Here is a 24,192-nt window from a genome sequence, read left to right as displayed (position 1 = left end):
GCCTGGGCTGCATGGGTTGTCAAGGTCCCTACTACGCATACGATGTGGAAACGTTGTCCTACAAAACCAAGCAAGGTTTCACCTGGAACAAGTGAGCCCATAGGGTCTAGAAGAGGCAAGCATAAAAGTGCCCCAAAGGCCGCCTCCATAATACAAGGCACACGCAGGACCCCACAGAATATAATCACCACCAAAATGACCTCACAGACAAAAATGACAAAAGGTACACAGAAAATCAACTGCTATGCAACAGAATGAACTACTCCAGAAACTATAAATAATAGTCCCCTGAAAGGGGACTTAAAAATAAGAATGTTAAAATATTCAACAAGATAAACAAAGGAACAGAAGCCACAGAGCAAAAATAAGACATTGTAGAAAGAGAGCAAGTGAGTTTTTCAAAGAACCAAATAGAAATTCTAGAAATCAAAGGATATGTTTTGATACAACTTAAGAGAGAATTAGTGAATGGGAATATGAATCTGAGAAATCAGCTAAAATGAAAACACCGAAAGAAAAACGGACAGGAAATATAAGAGGGAGATGAAATACAATGGAGAACAGAAGAAGTCCCACATGCACTTAGTAAGAGTTGCAAAAGGGAGAATAAAGAAAAACATCCCAGGGGAAGGGGAGGGAATGGGATGGACCAGGGGTCTGGAGTTAATAGATGCAAACGATTGCATTTGGAGAGGATAAGCAATGAGATCCTGCTGTATTGCACAGGGACCTATATCCAGTCACATGTGATGGAACATGATGAAGGATAATGTGAGAAAAAGAATATATATATGTATGGTTGGGTCACTTTGCTGTATAGCAGAAATTGACAGAATGCTGAAAATCAACTATAATGCAAAAGATAAAAATTATAAAAAATTTTTAATTTGAAAAAGAAAAAAATCAGAGGCAAAAATCCAAGAGAAAATGGCTAAAACTTTTCCAGAATTAGAGTAAAAACTAAAATAAGTTCCCCAAACAATAAACTAAAACACCAGTGTGTATAGGTGTACCACATTAAAATAAAAGAATCTTGAAAGCTGTCAGAGAGAAAAGGTAGATTATCCACAAGGGATTAACAATTAGACTAATTAAATGCCTGAAGACGAAAGAATAGCAGCTTCAAAGTGCTGAAGAAAAATACCTGAGAAGGTGGGTTAGGGATCTGGTGCTACCGTGAGCAGTGGTGTAGGTGGAAGATGCAGTTCAGATCCTGCGTTGCTGTGGCTGTGGCGTGGGCCGGCAGCTGCAGCTCCGATTTGACCTCTAGCCTGGGAACTTCCATATGCCACGGGTGTGGCCCTAAAAAGCAAAACAAACAAACAAACAAACAAAACACCTGAGAAGGTAGCAGGATCCTAAATCTGTTCCATCCTGTTATTCCACCTCCATCTTGTATCCCAGCAGCTCAGGTAGCAGGAGGGGGTGTCCAGGCTGCTGGCTTTGGGAATGTTCTCACCACGGTACCCACAGGTACATGGCACCACACTCCTGCATCACTCGGTCCACAGTCAAGAGGGAGAGTCAGTTCTGCTGAATGGGCACTAAAGAGAAAGCTCTAAAAGATCAGCAAATAGTCACTCAACCTGGCCTTGAAAATAAATGGAATCTTAGGCCAAAAAGGAAGTAGGAAAGGATAAATCTTCCAGCCAAAAAAACTCTCAACAAAAGAGGGGAAGGAAGCAAGAGAAAATGAGCTGAGGAGGCAGAGACTAAAGAAGACTGAACAGCCAACCTGGAATCTAAAAATGAAGATATTTCAGGCCCCAAAGCAGTGGGAAACAAACTAGTTTTAGACCAGCGCCACCCTCCTTTTTTCTTGGCTGCATCCACAGCATGTGGTAGGTCCTGGGCCAGGGATGGAACCCACACCACAGCAGCAACCCGAGCTACAGTCATGACAACACTGGACGCTTAACCTGCTGCCCTGCAGGGCAACTTCCTAGACTAGCCTTAGCGGCGATTTTTACAAAACTTTCTCCTACAACTCTAAGAAGCAGCTTCTTCAACTACTGAGGAAATGCAAATTTTCTAGAGTTCCAGATACATATTTTTAGGAAGCCTGGAATCTTCTTTTATCCTATGTTTTAATACGTCTTTAAACAGAAAAGTGAAAATGCCTCTTTAAAGGGTAAAATCAGGTCCCGGATGATTTCAGCAAGACCAGAAATTAGTGGAATGTTGGGAGGTTTGCTTGATGTAAACGTCACATTCCATAGACTGTGAAGGGCAGCATAAAGATCCGCTGAAATACACAAAGCCTGAATGACCGTCATTTAAATGACCTATCTTTTTTTTTTTTCACTTTTCAAAGTTTTTTTTGACATATAGTTGACTTACAATGTGACCCATCTTTTATAGTTTTGTTTTTTTTCCTATTACCACCTCTGTGCCTCTATACGGTCCTTTGTCTCCTTATCAGAACCGCACACTCTCTGTGGCAATATCCTGCAAGGGAAGGTTCACGGGAATTTCCCCAGACCGATTAACTGCGGTGGATACAATGCGTAAGCTCTCACATCCTGTGTTATCAGGACATTCCTCACCAAAGCCTTGAGAGTTGGCAGTGTTTGAAGATTCTGGGCTCTGATGTCCTCTTTTCGTGGATAAACTGTTTCTAAATTTTAACCCAGGAGTTGAGCAACTTCTTGGAAAAGTTTTATAGCGACATGGTGTAGGCTTTTTAATACTAGCACGCATGTGTGATGTTTCTGTACCCAACAGGTAGGTATCAACAAAATCATGGTTACGGCAGAGGGCAGGGAGATGATGAAATGCAGACATCGTCACCCACATAAAGACTGTGAGAGGTCACTGCACAGAACTTCTCACAGAAACAGCTACTGTTTCTCTTCCAAAGACAGAGATGTAAATGCCAATGGAGGAAAGTTCAGAGCTTCCCAGAATAGTCCTGTTTATATCTTCTAGAAGGAATATTTCAGAAATAAACAAAAACAGCATCATCCCAGAACTCTGATACTCTCTTGACATTATCCTGTCCAAGGTGGAAGCCACAGGAGAGAGCAGGTGAGATGGTGTTGGCCCCACGCCGTAAAGGATGCAAACCAGGGCAAGAGGAATTTCAGTCCAGATCTTTCTCTGAGGCATGAACTGTTTCCCAGACGTTGCTTCTCATGAGTAAAGATCCCAGGACCTCATCCCAGTCCTTCCACCTTTGTCACCTGCTGCTCATCAACCAGCACTTGGGAGAGAATGACAAGGGCTGGGCTCCCCACCGGCCCCCGGTGGGTCCTGGGGGTGGGTGTCTGAATGACGCCTCTGTGCACTGCCCCCCCTGGGCTTGGCATGGAGGGCACGCTTGTCCGAGGTAACTCTCCAGGGCAGGAGGTATTTTTAAACAGAGATAGAAGGAATTATCAAGAAATGACTGCCTGGCAACAGAAATCTAAACCCAAGCCCTTGGCTAGAGACAAACATCTGGTGGTGATTCCATTATTAAGACACTGACGCCACACCGTTGCTCTGCCTCTTGTGGACCTGCAGAAAATCTGGGAGAATTTCACTCTTCTTTCCAGAAAAAAAAAAGGTTATTTTCTCCATCTTCTCTGTTCAGACATAACATCATGAACACAGCTCTTTAAATATCTGTGCCAGGAGGCTATATTTAGTGACTGTTTGGCCCTTAAAATGAGCTTGATTTCCTGCAGCAAAAAGTTCTCAGCAACAAGGAGAGGGGCCCAGAGAATTCCGAAGCACTGACAAACAGCTTTACAGCTGGAGATGTTCAAACAGTATAAGAAAAGGAGCTGTTTTTTCTGTAGAGGTGACTGGCACCCAAGATGGAGAGGGAAAAAAATCATAAAAAAACGGGTGTTTGGTCTGAACACTCCCAAAGCCGTCCCGGAGAATAGCCCGAGACCAGGGAACTATTTGGGCCAATAATCGTATGCGGCACATGATCCTCTTTCAGAGAGGCTGGAGGGAGACCTGTTTACTCATTCATTCATTCATTCATTCCCTCACTCATGCATTCACTCACCCATTCATTTCCCACCCACTCATTCACTAACCACATCTGCACACTTCCCTAGGCAAAGTCCTATGTGCCAAGTCCTACAGGGTACAAAAGCTCTAAGTCACGGGGCAAACAAGACACAAAAACCATGAACTTGGACAGGTGTCCCTAGAAAGGGCCCGTGGAGGGACACAAAGTGAGTGCTGCGGGGGACCTGGACGGCAGCGGGCACGTCCACAGGGGCCTTCATGGGGAGGGGGAACCACCTGCAGCATCGGCTACTGCTGTGGACCCTCTTATTCAAGCCATTTGCTGAGCCCAGATGTCAGTACGTTATCCCACACTCTAGATGAGTAGCTCTCCCAGGGCCCTACAAGATAAGTAGCCAAACTGGAGCTGGAGCGAAGCTGTCTGACGGCTAGGCGCTTAAGTACCGGTGCCAGGCCCACGGCAACAGGTGCAGGCTGACAGCATGTGTCTGCCAGACTGTGGACAAAGGGCCCGTGGCCTTTCTCCCTCCAAGACCTGGGGCCCTCAGGGCGGCTCCTTTCTGGAGAAGGCACCAGAGCTGCCCCTCCTCTGAGTCCAGGGGACTCTCCACACTTTCCCTCCTCAGACACCCCTGTCCTGTGGGGGCACGTGGGGCTCTCCGGGGTCCCCATAATGACCCGAGGGAGTGAGGGGATGCATATTTACTCAGCCCTGATGAACATGTGCCACACAACATGCCGTTCTTTTCCTTTTATTTTTTTTAATATTTTCGTTTGAGATAATTTTAGACTTTCAGGGGAACTGCAAAAATAGTACAGAGTTCCCGTACATCTTTTCCTGGCTTCCCCTTATAGTAATTAACAGCTTATATAACCTTAGGAAAAATCATCAAAACAAAGAAATTAACTCTGGTACAATACTATTAACTACACTACACAGTTAGTTCAGACTTCTCCGGTGTTTCTATTAGTGTCCACTTTCCGTTCCAGGATCCAATCCAGGATCACATCTCCTTAGTCTCTCCTGGTCTTTGTGACCTTGACATTCTTTTTTTAGGGCCGCATTTGCGGCATATGGAGGATCCCAGGCTAGGGGTCCAATTGGAGCTACAGCTGCCGGCCTACATGACAGCCACAGCAACACCAGATTGAGCCAAATCTACAGCCTACACCACAGCTCACGGCAACGCTGGATCCTTAACCCACGAAGCGAGGCCAGGGACCGAACCCATGTCCTCATGGATGCTGGTCGGGCTCGTTAACCACTGCGCCACAACAGGAACTCCAACCTTGACCTTTCTGAAGAGGACTGGTCAGTTAATTTGTAGGACATCCCACAATTTGGGTTCATTTAATTTTTTTTTTCCAGGATAAGATTAACGTTATGCATCTTTGGCAAGAAAACCACGTAGGTGATGTGCCCAGCTCAGGGTATCATGTTATTTGTTTTATTTATTTTTTAACTGAAGTATAATTGATTTTCAATTTTGTGTTAATTTCTGCTGTACATCAAAGTGATTCAGTTACACATATACACACGCTCTTTTTTATATATTCTTTTTCATTGTGGTTTATCACAGAACACTGAATATAATTCTCTGTGCTATACAAGGATCTTGCTGATGAGCCCCTTCGTGTCTAACAGCTTACCTCTGCTGCCATTCATTTTGATACACTGCCTTCTCGAGTTTCTCTGGCTCCTCAGGACAAACCCGTGAGAAAGGTATTATCTCCATTCTACAGGTGGGGAAACTGAGGCAAAGAAGCTATTGCCCCAAGTCACATTGTGAGACAGGATCTGAACCCAATTCTGTCTTTGAATCTTTCTATTACACACCCCGCTGATACTTCAGTTTTCTCTAGTTTAAAATAATTCATCAACACCTTGACTGAACATAGGAAGCTGGACTTGGATGGTTAACCTAAATACTCTAGTTCTACAACTGTGACTCTAAAACCCAAGAATAATAAGGATAACAGCTAACATTTATTTACTGAGCACCTACTACTTGCCTGGCATCCTGCTTCATCTTTTATACCTAAGGTATTACATTCAAATCCTTCCAACACCACAATGCAGTGGGTATTCCACAGCATAATCCCTTAACCCAAACTCGTGGGGTCAGGTGTGTTTGGCAATTTAGAATTTGGGGGTCTGGGTAACACCCTGTCATCAAACACAATAACATCTTTGTAGCACAGCGTCTCGTATGCCGTGCATTCTAAGATGAGCATATAACACAGACTAAAAATAGGCCCAGACAAGGGCAGGTCCTGTACCAAATCTGAACAGAACTCTAGGTTTCCAGAGCTTCCAGGATTTGCAGATAAGGGACCCTGGGCCTGTGCTGCTATGTAAAGTAACTTGCAAAGGAGGAAACAGAGGTTTAGGAGGTCTCACAGCCAGTCTCACCCGGGCCTGCCCCTTACTCTGGGGCCTCATTCCCTGACATTTAAGACGCTCTCCTATCTTTCGGGTTTCACTTCCCATTTTCCGTGACAAGACTTTCTAAATACATTCAACTGACACTCAGAGCAAGTGAAAATGAATTTTTAAAACGCCGGGGCTCAGCCGTTCCTGGAGCAGGGGTCTGGGAGAGATGTCGGTTGCTCTCTAGGACATACGGACACCCTTAACTGCTTGGACTTTCCTTCAGATTATGTTCCAGCTCAATCACCTACAAGTTGATCCAAACGCCTCATGGCCCTAGAAACACATTCAGTCTTTTTTGCCTCTTGGGTTGGATGTGCCTTGCCCCCAACTGTGCACGGGGAGGTGTCCTTAAGGTCATTTGCCCTATAATTTACTTTGCAGTTTGGGGGTTTGGAGAGAAAGTTCCTGAAAGCAGCCATCATTACCAGCCTAGGTCATCTTCATGACTCCCGACTCCTTAGCAAGCTCCTGGCCGGCCGCATCCTCCCTCGACCCTAGGACGGTGACAGTGAGGACACCGGCTGTCCTAGGGAGGTGGCGCTTTGCTCACTGGAGAGAAGCGTCCCAGATACATCAGTGATACGTACACAGAAGCCCAAGCAAACGAACAAAGACAATTCATGACTCCAGGAATAAAGAAAATGTAGGCAGGAAAGGAAAAGATACCACAGCACAGGAGGGGCTCAGCCCCTCAGCGTGTACAGGGTCATGACAAAGCTGACACTGACTATAGAGGTAAAACTCGGGGGTTGGGGGGGAATGAGCAAAAAGTGTTTGCCATGGAGATGGGAGGCCTCCGTGTACATGAAAGCTAGATCTTCCTCTTCCGGAAAGGCAGGTCTACCACGACTGCTCTAATGAAAGGAGTTTAACGAATTGACACTGGTGGCTTCTGGCAAGCAGGAAATGGCTGGGGAAGGAACCAGAGCTGGGCCGGGAACCTGCTGGCTTTTAGTAAGAAGCCTGTATAACTATCAGCCTCTTAACTCACGTACAAGTAAACCTTTAGGGAAAATAAAATCACTCGAGGCAGAGCCACGACCCAAGCCCTGGTGCCCTGACCTGGAGGCCTGTGTTCTTCTCTCTCACCCACATCCTTGCTTCATTCAGTCTCTGTCTTTCCAGATTGGACAATTCTCACTGCATGCCCTCTGTCACCCGAGCTGTCACCTCTGAGTCAGCTTTGTGCCTCAATGTCCTTCTTGAGGCCTTAGAATCAGAAATGCAGATTCCTCCAAACACGCAGGTCACCCGAGGTCCTGTGCAAAGGATGGCCGGCGCGTTCAGGTCACAGTCCAAGAAAACACCTCCTGCGATCTCCGGGGAATTCCTGCTGTGGTTCTGTACGCCACCCTCTGAAACAGTGCACCTGAAAACCTGGGCACTTCCCCGGGTGGGTGTGCGTGTAGATGAGCCTCAACCTGGGCCTCATCAGGGAGCAGACAAACCAGGAGGTAAGATCAAAGCCTGAAGCAGGCTAGCAGACGACAACAGAGAGTCAGTAGACGGGAAAACCAAAGTGTTTATGCTTTGGCTACAGGTTTCGGGTTTATTATTTGTAAAATTTAAAGAAACACATCTGTGGCTGCCAGCTTGAATCTCTCACATTCCTTCCAGCTCTAACATTCTCTAAGTCTGATAGATTTGGTAGGTTGGATCATAAGTTCACAGCATCAGCACCATGACAGACACTCCATGTGGCCTCTGATTTAGTGTCAAAGATTTTTTTCTGGAAAAAACAATTTTTATGCTACAAAATTAGGCCTGCTAGGCTACCACCAGGAAAGCTAGCATCAAAAGACACTCCCAAAGTTGTGCAGTGCTCAGCCTGGGCGGATGCACCTGGCAGTACTAAGCAGAAGACAGAAGATGGTGCCTGGACAAAAGCAACCACTTGCAAAGGGCTTTTGTGTGTGTGTGTGTGTGTGTGTGTGTGTGTGTGTGTGTGTGTGTGTGTGTGTGTAGGGCCGCACCCACAGCATGTGGAGATTCCCAAGGCTGGAGGGGTTGAAGTGGAGCTGGAGCTGCCAACCTATGCTACAGCCACAGCAATGCCAGATCCGAGCCCTGTCTGCAACCTACACCACAGCTCACGGCAAACACTGGATCCCTAACCCACCAAGTGAGGCCAGGGATCAAACCAACGTCCTCGTGGATGCTAGCGAGATTCCTTTCCACTGAGCCATGATGGGAACTCTGAAAAGGGCTTCTCACTGGGTATTTTGTTTTTGGTTTTGGGTTCTTTGGGGTTTTTCTCTTTTCGATTTTTAGGGCCATACCTACGACATATGAAGTTCCCAGGCTACTGGTTGAATTGGAGCTTCAGCTGCCAGCCTACACTGCAGACACAGCAACATGGGATCCGAGCCACGTCTTCGACCTACACCACAGCTCACAGCAATCCTGGATCCTTAACCCACTGAGTGAGGCCAGGGATTGAACCCACATCCTCACAGATACTGGTTGGGTTCATAACCTGCTGAGCCACAAGAGGAACTCCGAGTTTGTTTGGTTTTTTTTGGCTGCACCCACAGCATGTGGAAGTTCCCAGGCCAGGGATCTAACCCGTGCCACATCAGTGATCCAAGCCACAGCAGTGGCAATGCCAAATCCTTACATGCTAGGCCACCAGGGAACTCCCTAACTGGGTGTTTTCAGAATGAGTGACTTTGGGAAGCCAGTTCTTTTGGGGGGGACAGGTTTAATGTGACCAGTGCAGAAGAAGTTACCCATAGAAGCTAAGTACAGCCAGAGTTACCCAGGAGGAAAGGTCTTGCAGGGAGAGAAAAGCCAGAGAGAATTCAGTGTCCGATGCTGAGAACCAGGACAGCAAAGCTGGGCTAACAAGGGCCAGGTGTGGTTAAAAAGGAGTCTGCTCTGACAGGGCTGCTGCTGCAGCAAGTGCACTTGCAAGGGACTGCCAGTTCTCTAAGCCAATCACATCCAACCCCCTTCAATTCACAGACCTACAGAGGGCCGGGACATAGCAGAACAGAGAGAACCACAGGCTAGGCTTCCTGGTTCTTAATCCAGTGCCCCGGGAGCTCCTGGCTGCTCTGCAGCTAAGCCCAGGAATACAGGAAGATTCCAGAGCACTGGCAAGCCTGAGGAAGTCTCAGGGACACAGCAGGCCCACCCTGAGGGAAGCCCTTCATTTATCCCCACCTCTGCTTCCTGCCTTTAAGTCGGTTCTTCCAGTGGAGACACCATCATGATCCTATAGCAACACCAGGATTTCCCATCCGCCTTTTTTAATAGACAGCACATCACTTGATCAGAAAAAAAAAAAATTTTTTTAAGGTTAAGTAAATCACATCTGTGATCTTCAGACTTGGAAATGGACCAAAGAACTCCATGGCCCAGCCAGAAGGAATGTTTTGAACAGACTGCTGAATCGTTTTTCCAGGATAAAACGTCTGTGAATAAGTGCCAAGCATGGAAATCCAATGTTTTATCTATGGCCATAACAAGCACGGATGAAATAACAGGTGTCCCTCTAGGTCTGAAAGGGCGGCCTGTCTCTGCAGCAAGGCCTGGGCTCCTGTAGGCTTCTTGCCCCAGAGCATGAGTTCCCTGTTACCATCCCCGACTAGCTTTTATCACTACCGTAACAAATGATCGCAAACGAGTAGCTTAAAACAACACCCAGTGATCGTCTCACAGTTCTGCAGGTCAGGAGGCCAACGAGGTCTCACTGGGCCAGAATCAAGGTGTCAGCAGGGCTGCCTTCCTTACCGGAAGCTCTGGGGAAAATTCCCTTCCAAGCTCACTCCAGCTGTTGGTAGAATCCAGTTCCTAACGTTTGAGATCCGAGGTTCCTGTGTCCTTGCTGGCTGTCGTCTGGGAGCCACTCTTAGCCTCTGGGCCCCTGTATGTGGGCGCCTCCATCTCAGAGCCAACCGCGGCATGCTGAATCCCGCTCCCGCTTGGCATCCCTCTGCCTTCCCCTCCTGGCACATCTCTCTTCTGCTTTGCAGCTGGAGAAGGTTCTCAGCCTTCAAGAGCTTGTGTGATTAGACTGGGCCCGCCTGGATACTCCTTCCACTCTCCCTATCTTGAGGTCCTCAATTACACCTGCAGCGTCCCTTTCACCAGATAATACACAGATATACTGATGGGGGCATTATTCTACCTTCCATATCTCATTTCACACTTCATAGCTGCAGAAGGAGCACCCATCAGCCCACCTGCGGAGCACAAATCAGAATTCCTGGATGCGAGTCCACTGGCTCTAGGTGTACCGTGACTGGACACAGAAGCCATCTCGGTAAACAAGTCCCTTCCCCTGAATTCTCCACTCGTAAAACACTTTATCCTACCGGTGTTGCCAAAACTTTCATTTCAGTCCAACGTGACACAGATCAAATGCCTTCACCTTGGTGCTGGGCACCTGACTTCGGATGGGAACTGGGTCCATTCCCTTTACTGTTACAGCAATGATCAAATATGCTTATAAGATGCATCATCAGTTCATGTGACAATCACTTCCTGAGGTCCTACGGGTGCCGAGCCCTGTGCTCAGGGATGGGGGCGCCTACAGAACAAGCTAAGCTATGGGGAAGCTCACAGTCCAGCGTGGAACAGACACCCAAATAAACATACTAACAGAGAACACAGAAATGCCATTCAATAAATCTGCCTGGAGGAGTTGGGGGGAAACTTCCCAGAGGAGAGGCCATCAAAGGTGTGATGGCAGGTGGATCAAATGGAGGAGGTGTTCCAGGCTGAAAAGCGTGCTGCCACTGGAAATACCCAGGAGCGGGCAGCAGTGGGCAGTGCTGGGACAACGCTAAGGGCCTGGCGGGAGGCAGGGGGAGTGGCTGGGTATTAAGGCTGGCAAAGCTTGGCTCTGCGCTAGGCCAATGAGCTTAGGCTTCAGCTTAGAGTCACGCATAACAGACAGTGCTTTAAGACCTGCAGTGATACAAACAGTTGGACCTCCTAAACCCAAACTCTGATGGCCAAGGAAGAGGTAGAGGCTGGAGGGCAGGAAGACCGAGGGGGCCACGCCGTGAATAGTTTGGGCTTGAGACCTGACTGGAGGCAGAGGCAGTGGGGTGGTATGGGTCTAACCAAGGAGTCAGGGACAAAAGGACTCTGAAACTACCTGCAGGGGTGTCGGAACAGAAGGGTCTCCCAGAACAACTGGGAGAATTTTAGGTGGAACAGCCTGGGGTGGTTTATACACTGAGATTCTCTAAAACTGAGAATCAAAGATAATGAGCAAGTCTGTGGCAGGAGATGGAGTCCAGGTTTTGGTGGGTCTGTACAGGGAGGCCCCAGCCTGGAAGAAGGGCCTCAGGGGAAGCAGGAGGGAGCTGGCATTCAAGAGGAAGCCCTGGAGAACCACCCACAGCTACATCAGAGGGACAGCATGGCGGCTCCAATTGCACTCATGTGACCCCAGAATCAGGGCTCACGGTTCTGAACTGGGACCAAAACCAGCTGATGCTCATTCAGTCCTTCATGCAAAATGGTTAATCCTTCCTCCCATGAACCCTTATCAAGAGCCGATGGGGGAGTTCCCATCATGGAGCAGTGCAAAGGAATCCGACTAGGAACCATGAGGTTGTGGGTTCGATCCCTGGCCTCGCTCAGTGGGTTAAGGATCTGGTGTTGCCGTGAGCTCTGGTGTAGGTTGCAGACATGGCTTGGATCCTGCATTGCTCTGACTGTGGCATAAGCCAGCAGCTGTAGCTCCAATTCAGCCCCTAGCCTGGGAAACTCCACAAGCTGCGGGTGCGGCCCTAAAAAGCAAAAAAAAAAAAAGAGTTGCTGGGGACCAGACCCTGTGCCAGGAACTTGAGCTGACAAAGATGAGACACCTAACAGATAATTCTCTGAACCCCTGTCATGGGCCGAGCCCGGAGACATAGATCCCTGGGCTGACCCATGATGCCAAAGGAAGGTGACCTGGCTTTTGCTTAGAGAGGAAACCACAGAGCCCAGGCCTGCGCATGTCCCTCTGAAGAATTATGGAAAACGGGAGGGAAGAATATGGCATCAGTTAAGACTGATCCAAGGCAAACCAATAGAGAAGGCATCTGCCTCCAGGCCAGTATGGGAGAGAGGACTTGTGACAGCCTAATAAGTCACACACAGCAACTGCCTAGCCTAAGAACAGTCACCATCGCAGGCTGGCCCAGGGACCACACAGCTGACCAGAGACCTCAAAAAACTACTGTTAGAAGCTCAGCGCTTCTGCCATGTACCTAGGTGCCATTTCCCCAAACTCCCAGATGCTCACAGTGGCTCATCATGACTGGTTGATCGAAATCTTTGGGACAGGAACCCAGCTGAGGTTCTGTGATTAGAAGACTACCACTGGGGTCACTGGTTTATTCAAATGTGCTTCTTTTGAGCCTAGAAACACATTTTCTTCTCTCCTGCCCTCCCTTGAGAACGTCTCACCACCTGAGTAATTTCATCTTTAACAGACATCCTGAGCTTTGGCTGGTGCAGAGCCCTCTACTAGACACTGGGGCAACGCAGCACAAGAGCAGCGAGGAACTGAAGGCCCATCTGCCACTAAGGGAAGTCGACACAAGACACACAGGCACGGGAGGCCAGGACAGTGTGCTACGCGTGGGCTAATGATAGGTGTCAGTTCACGGCTACGTGTTACAGCAGTGCTTGGAGTATGCCACTTGTACACGCATGATTCATAATCAAACACTTCCCAGTTCTGGGGCAGCATCGAAGCGTGTTCCCGGGGGAGGCTGTGTTTGAGAGAGACCTCAAACAGTGGGTGGAAAGCTTAAATGGCAGCTTCTTACTTAGGCTCCTTAAGACACCGTCTCCTACTCCCTGGGAGATTTTTTTTTTAAACCTTTTGTATATATTTTTTTCCATTAAAGTATAGTTGATTCACAATGCTGTACCAATTTCTGCTCTATAGAAAAGTGACTCAGTCATACATAGATATATGTATATATAGACATACATTCTTCTTTTAATATTCTTTTCTATCATGGTCTATCTCAGGAGACTGTATATAGTTCCCCGTGCTCTACAGTAGGACCTGTTGTTTATCCAGTCTAAATGGAATGGTTTGCATCTACTAACCCCACTCTTTTGTATTCTGAAATACAATATAAACAGAGAGAACCCCCATGAAGTAAAAACATGCGGCTTAATGAATTATCATAAACCACCACCCAAGCCGATAAACAGATGGATGGCAGGATGGCAGAAGCTGCCCTGCTCTGAATATCCCCACCACCACTCACCTCTCCTAAGACCAGGGATGACCTTGACCTGGACTTCGATACCCATCACTCCCTTTTTCCTTTACAGTGTTACCATCGAAGCAAGCACCCCTAAAGCCCAGTTTTGCTTGGCCTGTTTTTTGAACGTGATATAAACGGATGCCAGGAGAGCTATCTTTGGGGGTCTGCCTCTTTCCCCCTTAACATTTGTAAGAGTCACCCAGGTTGTTGCAGGTAACCACAGTCACTGTTAGGTAGTATCCTCGTGAGAGACCCCATCACAATTTATTTGTGTTTTGCTTTTTTTGTCTTTTTAGGGCCACAGCCATGGCACATGGTTAGGGGTCGAAGTGGAGCTGCAGACGCTGGCCTACGCCACAGCCACAGCAATGCTAGATCCTTAACCCACTGAGCAAGGCCAGGGATTGAACCTGCGTCCTCATGGATACTAGTCGGATTCATGTGCCACGATGGGAACTCCAGATCACAATTTATTTATCCATCTGCTGTTGATGGGCTTTTGGATTGTTTCTAGTTTGGGGTTATTCTAAAACATGATTATGAATATTCTTCTAAATATCTTTCAGCGCACGCACATGCATTTTTGTTGGGTATACAGCTCACTGTGGACTTGATGGGTTATGGAGTGTACCTATCTTCAATTTTTTGATAATACTGGGCTGTTTTCTAAAGCAGTACAGTCCCAACAGCAGTGCATGAGTTCACATGCTTGCCAACTCTTGGACCAACACATGTCAATTCTTTTCTTTTCTTTTTTTAAATGGCCACACCCACGGCATATGGAAGTTCCCAGGACAGGGACTGAATCCCAGCCACGGCTACGGCAATGCCAGATCTTTAACCCACTGTGCCAAGCCGGGGATCAAACCTACACCTCAGCAGCAACAGGAGCCGTTGCAGAGACAACGCTGGATCCTTGACCCACTGCACCACAGTGGGAACTCCTTTTTTCATTTTTATTTCAGCTGTCTTGATGGGCATACAGCAGTGGCTCACTGTCATTTTGATGTACACACGATTACTGATGCAAGTGCACCCCTTTTCCTATGGTTACTGGCCTTATCATCTTTTGTGAAGTTCCTCCTGCCTACTTTTCCATTAGGTTGTCCTTTTTTTTTTGTCTTTTAAGTCTTTTTTTTAACATATTCTGGATACAAGCCCTTTGATAGTGACGTGTGTTGCAAAAAATCTTCTGGGAGGAATTTCAAATGTCTAAATAGATCAATCAGAAAAGACTTAGGGGGGAAAAATCTCTATACCTTTTCTAAGCTATCAGCCCCAGCTTTAAAGCGCGGTATGGAGGAGTTTCTGCTGTGGTGCAGTGGGTTAAGAATTCAACTGCAGCAGCTCAGGTCACTGCAGAGATGCAGGTTTGATCCCGGTCCAGAGCAGAGGGTTAAAAGAACTGGCATTACTGCAGGTGTACAGAGCTCACGGTTGTGGCTGATTCAATCCCTGGCCAGAGAACTTCCATATGCTGTGGGTGCGGCCATTAAAAAAATAATAATAATAATACACCAATTGTCTAAAGGGAGGTATGGAAAGGAAAGCATACAATTTGAAATCAGACCCAGGGGGTTCAAGCCTCAGCTCCTCGGCCATTTCCTGAGCACTCCTGGGCAAGCCGCAGAAGCTCTCTGACCTCAGTGTCTACACTTGAGAACTGACCAAAATTACCTCCTGCACCGGTTGTTCTGCGGCTGAAAAGAAGTTTTGTGTAAACGTACTTTTAAAACTGCACACAGTGGTAGCTACTGTTACATCAGAAGCAATGGGTCACACTGGCTTCCAGAACAGCTGGACCAGCTTCCTGAACCGTCTCCCAGCACTAGGAGCAGTGGTGGCAGCAGCAACCTCTCAGACCCAAGAAAATCCTTGCTCTCTCCCCCACCGGCTGAGCCAGAGGGCACCTTCAATGCCCAGCCCTCTCCCCACAGTGTCAGACTGTACTGCCCATAGCTGGGAACACGGCTCCTCCCTGCCTGCCAGGCTGGAAAACAGGAAGCAGTCCCCACCCTGCCAGGAGGTGGGGCTCACAAGTTCCCCTTCCTAGGTGGGCATCTCTCCAGGCCATCAACCCTTCTGGATGCAGGAGAAGCACTGGCTGCTGGTCTGTGGCACCGCTGCACCAGGCTACACCCTGTGCCCCACCCAGGTCTCCCGACACTTTGTCTCGAGGTAGTGGAATAAGTGGGCCACCGATGGAGAGAATGAAATGGGCCTCATCAGTGCCTTGCAAGCAAGGAAGCCTTTCAGTGCCCATGTGGGGCTGGGAGCCTGCTCTCCCGGGCCTCACGGACACACCCCATCCCTTGCTGAGGTGCAGAAGTATCCTCTCGTGAGCCCCACGTCCCTGGGCCCCATTCCACATACAGGGGGCATTTGTAAACTTTCAAGAAAACAGTTGCAAGCACTTTATTCTAATGTGAAAGGCTGCTTATAGGAGTTTTCTAAGCAGAAGTATTTGAGAGCTGGAAGGACCCTCAGAAATCTTTTCCAGCCTCCTCGTTTTGAAATGAGAGATGCAGTGGCAGAGCCAGATTTTCTGTCTCTGCACTCAGCCTAGCATCCCTTATGGCCTGTTGCAAACTCCAGCCCCTGCAGAGGCCGCACATCAGCCACACTGGTGCTGGGGACACTAGGCCAGTTTCTCGTCTTTGCCAGTAACTTCTTCCAGCTCAGAAATGTCTGGCCTGAAGCAGAATGAAGTTCAAGGCCACGGTTTGGGGATGTTGATCAAGAGTTCTAAACTTGACAGAAATTCAGATCATCAACCTTGAGCCCTAATTCTGTTTCCAGTCCCTGTAGTCTCTTTCCTAAGTGAACTCTCCACCCTAGCTCTCAGGGTATATTTCCATGGTACCCCGGGTGCCTGAGCCTGGCACACAGGGCAGGCACTTAGAATTAATCACTGGAGAAATCAGAGGAGACAGGGGAAGATCTCCTAAACATGCAAAGGAAAAGCACTCTGCGAGTGGAGGCCTGCCTGAGGCACCTGGGCTCCCGCAGATCCTCCAGCTGTTGGACGCTGACATGTTTGGCAAACAGGCCCTGGTGCCTACTGGGCCCTGAGACCCAGACCCTGCCCTCACGAGCTTCCAGTCTGGAAGGCAAGCCAAGATGTAGGCTTGGATAAGTGGGAGAGACACACAGTAGCTAAGGGCTCTTGCCCACCTGCACCAGGCTGAGGGAGCTGTCTGGTGGAGCGATGCTGAGTTAAGCCTCCAAGGGACAGGAATAGGAGACACGGATGGTGTCACCCCTGCAGGGTCCCTGGGAAGCCAGCAAAGGTTCTTGCAAAAAACAGTTACAAAGGCAGTGCTGGGCCTTAGAAACAATCCGCCTGGCATCAGGCTGTCTAGGGGGCAGGGGGATGGGATTACAAGGATGCAGGCAAGAGGAAATCTGGGCAGGACAGGGAGATGCAAAGGAGGAAAGGGCAAGGGAAACTCACAGGACAGAGAGTGGCTGTGAGTGTAAGAGGAAGGGAGGGCACAGAGCTGATGCCAGGACATGATGGGACCGATAGGGACCAGGCACAGGCATTCGGAGGCTGGGCCATGTGTGGTTGATCAGCGGCAGATGTCCAGTGGGAAGTGGTCACACAGGCCAGGAAGTCAGGGACTCAGCGTCGTGGAAGTGAGAACAGAAACCACCAGATGAAAGTGAGGGCAGAGGAAGAAGACAGGAGGCAAAAGAGAAGTGGGGTGAGGACACAGCGGTGGGGACTCCGCGCATTAGGAGAGGAAGGAGGACGAGAGCTGGAGGAAGCCAGGCCCAGGCAGTGACATAGGGATGGCAATCAGGCAAAGCCAGGTTGTGGAGCCAGTTTCCCTGGGTTTGAGTCCAGCTCCGTTCCGCCCTCACTTCAGAACCTTGAGCTGGTTATTAAGGCCTCTCAGCCTCAATTTCCTAATTTGTAACAGAGGGATTATAATCCATAAGTCTGTTGTAACCCCTGAAAGGGGAGGTTTGTGCGAGGCCGTTACACTTGCTGAGAGTAAGTGTGCTAAATGCTGGCTTTTATCATTAGCATCAGTGAGAGGAAACGAGATGACAACACCATGGACGCACAGAAAGCTCCAGGATCCTTTCTAGTTTTCAATACCAACTAAGGGAGCATGCAGCGGGTAAGGGGGTATAGCACCTTTTATGCTGGAGGCCATTCCTGTGTAGCCAGGGTTCAGAACCACTGATCCTTCTAGCCCAACTCTATAAATTTTTTCAGCTGGTGAATGGAAGGCTGAGCATCTGCTAAAGGTCATGAGCAACACGGCAGAAATACCCTCTGCCTTAAACATGGAGAAGAAGACTTGTCATCTGATTGTGCAGCCCTGGCTTCGCTGTTTACTTGCTGTGTGATCTTGGAAAAGTCACTTGGCCTCTCTGAGCCTGAGCAATCAGTAAACAGGATAATGACTATAAATCACCCAGCTGTGTTTCCAGGACCCAGCAGGCCCTCCATAAACATTTGTTTCTGTCGTCTCTAGAACCCAGGTCTCCTGTCTCTTCCCAGCCTATGATTTGTTTGGATCCTTTATTCCATGTGGGCTTCATCCAAGAGACTGTGATTAAGGGTTTGTTCCTTCCTCTTGTTTCAGGAGCCTTGAACTCTCCTCTGATCCTAGTATCCACCTGCCACAGAGCAGAGCCACTCAAACTTCAGCATCTGGTTGAAATGCAGGCTCTGATCCAGTAGGTCCTGCCTTGCTAAGGGCTTGGTGATGCTGCTGCGGTGGGTCCTCTGTCCTCCTTGCAGAGGAGGCCCAGCAGCGGCCGGTCCACCTCCCTGCTGACTCATGAGCTCCTCTGGGGCTAGTCTTTGATCTTACTCATCTCTGCGGCCCCTCCATGGTATGTACTCACTAAATGGATGTTGAAAAAACAAGCAAACCATAGAGAAAACCATTTTCCAGCTAAGTAAATACAGACAGGGCATTTTGTTTGTGAATGGCAACCCTTCTGATTCATTCCAGAATCATCTTCTTGGAATGAGGACACTGTGGCAGATGGGGCCTGAGACCTGGAACCCTGAGTCCTGGGTTTGAATCCTGACCCTTTCACTCATCGACCGGCGGCCCTGGGCACGTTACCAGGCTCTCATCCACACAATGAGGGGGCGAACACCCAACCACAAAGCAGTGCCAAGGACTAACACCTGCTCTATAAACTGTAAAGTACTCCAGGCAAGGTGTCCTTCTTACAGCAGCGTCTTTGAAGGCAAGAACGACTTTTCATTTCCCTCAATCATGAAGGTCTGCTTGTGATGGCTGGCTTGGGGACTGGCCCAGGGGTCTGGTTGGATATGGGGGCTGAGGCAGGCAGGTGAGGGGTCCCCGCTGTGGCAGGGACAGAAGAGGGGCGAGGAAACAAGGCTGGTCTGAGGGCACAGGTAGCCGGGGCCCTGGGCTGATGAGAAGGAAGACAGAGGAATCAGAGTTCCCTGATGAGCTTGGGGCAGGGCTCCTGACTGAGAGTGCAGAGACAAGGCTGGACCAGGAGGGACCTTGGAGCCATTAGGAAAGAACAGCAAGCGACTACCCTGCCGGGGCCAGTCAGCCACTTGGCCGCTCACCTGAGCCTCAGGCAGCTGAGGACAGAGGCAAGAGCAAGACCCAGGGCTGCCCTCAGGAAGCGCACAGTTTGCGGAGGGCCACAGAGAAATGGTGACGGGACAGGTAGCAGGTGCGAGAAGTCAGAGGTGGGAAGAGCCGATTCCACTCCTGTCTCCACCTCAGCCAATGAGACTCATCCACACCCACCTCCCACTGCCAGGCGGGTCCTTCTGCCAGTCCCCATCCCAAAGGCCCTGTCCCTCTTCCCCGTGCAGCAGGAAGAGCTGAAGGGAGGGGTTAGACCTCAGGGGGTTCCCACCTGCCCTCCCCACCCTCACAGCCTGCACTTTGCGCACCAGCTCTTGCTAATTATCACATTAACTAGTCACACTTCTGTCCCCTACTGAAGAGGTAATCACAGTCTGTCCCAGGATTTACCCTTGTTTCCCTCCACCCCAAAGCTCAGATTAGAGTGGTAATCACTGCAAGACTGCTCCACAGTTTACAAAATGCCTTCATGGTGTTATTTAATTGAATCCCCACAATCAACCTGTGATGTGAGTAGTATCCTTACTTTTTTTTTTTCTTTTTAGGGCTGCATCCGCGGCATAGGGATGTTCCCAGGCGAGGGGTCAAACGGGAGCTGCAGTGGCCAACCTACATATGCCACAGCCACAGCAACCCGGGATCCGAGCCACGTCTGTGACCTACACCACAGCTCACGGCCACGCCAGATCTTTAACCCACTGAGCGAGGCCAGGGATCGAACCTGCATTGTCATGGACACTGTTGGGTTCTTAACCCGCTGAGCCACACTGGGAACTCCAGAATCCTTATTTCCCAATCAGGAAACAAGGCTTAGAAAGGTCAGGCAACTTGCCCGAGGCCTCACGGCCCATCCATGTGCCTGGCTATCAAACTCCAACCTCTTCTAGCTCTGATGCCAGTGCCTCAGAGGCCACACAAGGCAGTGGTTAAAGGTTGGGATCACCTCCAGCTGTGTCACCTTGGGCAAGTTACTTAACCTCTCTGTGCCTCAGTTCTATCCAGGTAAAATGTGGCTGATACCCATCTCATAGGTCCCCATCGAGACTAAAGAAGGTAACATAATAAAGTACTTAGAACAGCACCAAACAGTAATTAGTTACAACTATCATTTTACCTTCACTAATTCTCACGGTCTCTTAACTCGTTATTATTTTTTTTCTACCTTATGTTTATATCTCATAATACATTTGATTGTCATTAAACAAAATATATTTTTGCAGACTGGCTGAGGGTGAGTTTTAGGATTGTCCGCTTTTCTTCTCTTCACTCTCCTACTTCCCTAATAGTTTCAACAATAGAAAAACTCTCTTTTCCTGATTCATTCTACCCCCTTCCTTTCACTCCACACACACACACACACACACACACACACACACACACACACACACAGACACGGTCAAATCTGGCCAATGATAAGTGTTTCAGAGAATGTAAAGTACCTGCAAACACTGACCTAGACTCTCCTTGCTGGGCTGTCCCTGAATGGCTAGGCAAATTTTCACAAACCTAATTTCCATCACTATAACGGGTCAAAGTCTTTTGTGTATTTCTCTATTGCTCCAGTTTTTACTTATTTGAGACTCTAGAAGGAGGGAATTACCATTTATTTTCCTTTTCCATTAAAAAAAAAAAAAAAAAAAGATTCACACTGCGTCCTGGAGCAAGAAGCCTCATGTGCCCAGGCAGCTAGTTGAGGCAGTGACACCCACAGCAGACAGGTAGCTTCCTTCTTTTCTGCAGTCCAGCCCAGAAAGTCAGAGGACAAAACCTCAAACCTAGCTGGACCCTGGGAAGCGGAAGTGAACGGCCATCTCTCCCATCCCATCTGAGACAGGATGATGACCTGGAGGGGACACTCTCTATTTACATCACCCAAACACACCTGCGAAGGTCCAGAGGTGCCTCGAAAAAGAAGAGGATGAGGTCCCCTGCGACGAAGAGCTTTATTCTTTGCCAGATTCTATACACAGAACACTCAGGACCTCGAACTCTTTTCCATCCAAAACCCCAAAGCCCTTCCCTCATAGGGTACTGTGTTTGGAGGGGGAGGTGAGCAGAACACAGCAGGAGAATCAGCCTCTGGCAGTGGAGGCCCCCCTGGATCTTCAAAGGCTCCACTCTGAGAGCAAGAGTGAAGAACAAATCTGCCCATACAACTTTGGCACTGGTATTAATAGAAGTGCTGTGCCCTTCGAAATGGATTTTGCATACAAACGAGCCGAAAATATGTCAGCTTTATTCAGTCCAATCAATACTCCAGGCATTAAAACTCTGAGGTAAAAATGGATTGTGGCTTTTTGTTGATGACAGAGAAGAATTTTGGCCCCCAGCCCTGGTCAGGCTGGACAAATGGGGCAGCCTGCCGATTCGCTGTCAGGCACATTTTGGGGGATGAAACCAAAACCCCAACTCAGGGTTCTGGGTAGCTCAGGGCAGCTCAACTTGACCAGCATGGGGCCGTCGGTCGGAGAGCCTCGGACCCTGCCCCCCTGGCCGGCCCCCTCCTCCAGCCCCCAGTTATCGTCCAAACTCGGCCACACATCGCATTTCCTACATTCCTTCTCGCCGCTCAGACCCCTTCAGCTCGGCCCTCAGAGGCCGACAGCTGGGGGTGGTGTGAGCCAAGCAAGAGGCACAAGGAAGGGGGTGCTAGAGGTGGGGGGAATGTCAGCGCAACCCTGAGGCGACAGAGAAGGGAGCAAAGGGCTCCCACCCCTCAGACACCCGACCCGGCGCCCCACTGGTGTCCCTCAGCAGCTCCTCAGTGAGCTGCCCCAGACTAGGGGCACCCCTTTCATTCGGCCCCTTTCGGGTTCCTTCCCCCTCTCGCCGCTCCTGAGACCCCTCCCCTGCCCCGCCAGGACCCTCCGCCTTCGGCCGCGCAGCTGGCATCCTGCCAGCAACTCGGGGCCGCCCTGCCCTCTTCCCCAGATGCCCTCGGGGTCCCCGACCGTCCCGAATCGCCTGGACCAACACGCTAGATGAGCTCTCTCGCGGCCCCTAGCCCGGTCCTTCCCTGGGCCTGCAAGACCTCTACTCCCTTCAAGTCCGCCTCTGGACACAGAGTCTCGGGATGCCCCAGCCGTGCACGCCCCGGCGTCCCCGGGTCCTCACCTGAGTCCGCTCGAAGCTCTCCCGCTCTGCCGCCTCCATCCCCGCGCCGACCCCACGCCGGCTCAGCACCTTTGGCAGAGGGTTGGGTACCTGCTTCATGGAACTGGCCATCCGGTCCATGTCGCCTCGCGGAGCCGAGTCAGGGGCCCTCTGCCGCCCCGGGATCCCCACGGCGCCGCCTGCCCCGCCCTACCCGCTGGGATCCGGCGCTAACGGGACGGCTCCCTCCTCCCATTGGCTGAGAGCGCTGCTACTCTCTCGAGGCCCCGCCCCCACTCAGAGGCTTCCCCGCCCGCCCCCGCCCCCTCCGGAGCTCCTCCGGCGCGCCCCGCCCGCCCGGGCCCCCGGGACCTAGAGGCGAGAGCAGAGCGGCCGGGAAGCCTGTCAGTCACTGGGTCCCGCGGCTCCAGGCGGGGGCGGGCGAGGGGCGGGGCGGGGGCGGCCCTGACCTGCCCTGGCCAGCCCCTCGCCGCCCCACCGCCCCTCGCCCGCCCCTCCCCCGACGCCAAGCGCGCCGCTCTCCTCGCCCTGCCGTGGCCGCCCCTTCCTCTAGAGCAGCGCTCTGCTTGTGCGGAGGGTCGCTGCCAGGTCCCGGCTTGGTGGGCGGCAGCCAAGCTGGAGGAGAGTCAACGGGACTCCCGCAGGGAATCTGGGCCCGCCTGGGACTGGCCTATTTACTCGCTCGGGATGAACCAACTCGGCGGCCGAGTCCCGGGATGCGCTACCCCGAGGCCGGCTTCTGCAGATTGGGTCGGCTTCTTACAAACCTGGACGCCTTGGGTGGCAGCTCCCACCCAGCTCCCTTGCTTCTTCCTCATCCCATCCCTGCCCCGAATCCCTGCCCATCCCTTTTGTAATGATCGCGACCCAGGAGCGCTGGGCTGGGTCCGTGGAAGCCTCTCGACACCTTTCCAAACCTCTCATTATCTGGATCTAGCCAGAACATATCGTTGGTAGAATCCCCTGTAGACACTTTATATTTATCCCCGGCTCTGGGACAACCTCCTGTCCTGCTCAGACGTCCGCCAAGGAACCGAAAGGCGACAGGCAGAGGGAAGTGTGATCCCTTAGCCGAGTTGCTGAAGAAAGTGAAGTTTCCCGTTACGTGCCAATTTTGGTGTTTTAAAAATAAACGCTTTGAAACTCAGTAAAGAAAGGCATTACTTTTTTTTTTTAAACTAAGAGCTTTTGATAAAATTCACACATTCAATAGAGAAGTGGAAGAGGGGGTGGGCCTCTGCAGGCACTAGGGAGCCACTGAAGGCTTTTGCTCAGACCTGTGCTTTTCAGAGCTGGCATTGTGTGGACGGGATTACTGGGGGAGAGGGAAGTGAGGGGACAGATGGGGAGATTCCAGCAGTAGGTGAGAGACAATGAGGGCCTCCACCAGCAAGGAAGGGAGAAAGTTCAGTCCTGTGGGACGTTCTGTGAATAGGTTTGGACAAAGAGAACAGAGGGAGCGAGGAGGCAGTGTTGGGGCAGAATTTCTGTAGAAGAATTTAAGGGCGAGGTTGATGGACGGGAATTGTCTCAGGCTACATGTGCACAGCAAGCAAGCTGGTTTCACCTTGTCTTAGATTGTGCTAGTAGGGGAGGCCCTGGGAGTGACTCCCCTTGGGTTTCTCTGGGATGAGGTTAGCTGTCACCTCATTTTCCAGGCTTTGCTCTAATCTTGGGAGAGGAGGCACCTGAACAGAACTGTGGCCTAAGGTAGAAAATGGATCACTGAGAGACCCCAATCTCTAGATCTCCAAGCCTCGATTTCCTGCTAGTGCCTCCCATTGGCCAAACCAGCTGGAAGTAGGAGGGCTAGGGTGATGGTCACCCCTGCCCCCACCCCTCTTTC

The 24,192-nt window shown here is 50.1% G+C and overlaps 1 protein-coding gene across 1 annotated transcript in view; it reads right to left on the bottom strand.

Annotated features, from left to right (window-relative positions):
• The window catches only part of HIP1 (huntingtin interacting protein 1), a 161,957-nt gene extending 139,413 nt beyond the window's left edge, over window positions 1-22,544 (bottom strand). The window contains 1 exon segment of the mRNA XM_021086314.1: window positions 22,347-22,544. Coding sequence (XP_020941973.1) covers window positions 22,347-22,466 — 120 coding nt within the window. The 5' untranslated portion in view covers window positions 22,467-22,544.

Source organism: Sus scrofa, chromosome 3, assembly GCF_000003025.6.
Source record: "Sus scrofa isolate TJ Tabasco breed Duroc chromosome 3, Sscrofa11.1, whole genome shotgun sequence".
Classification (NCBI taxonomy): Eukaryota; Metazoa; Chordata; class Mammalia; order Artiodactyla; family Suidae; genus Sus; species Sus scrofa.
The sequence above is the reverse complement of the archived record's forward strand: the minus strand, read 5'-3'. Positions and strand labels throughout refer to the sequence as shown.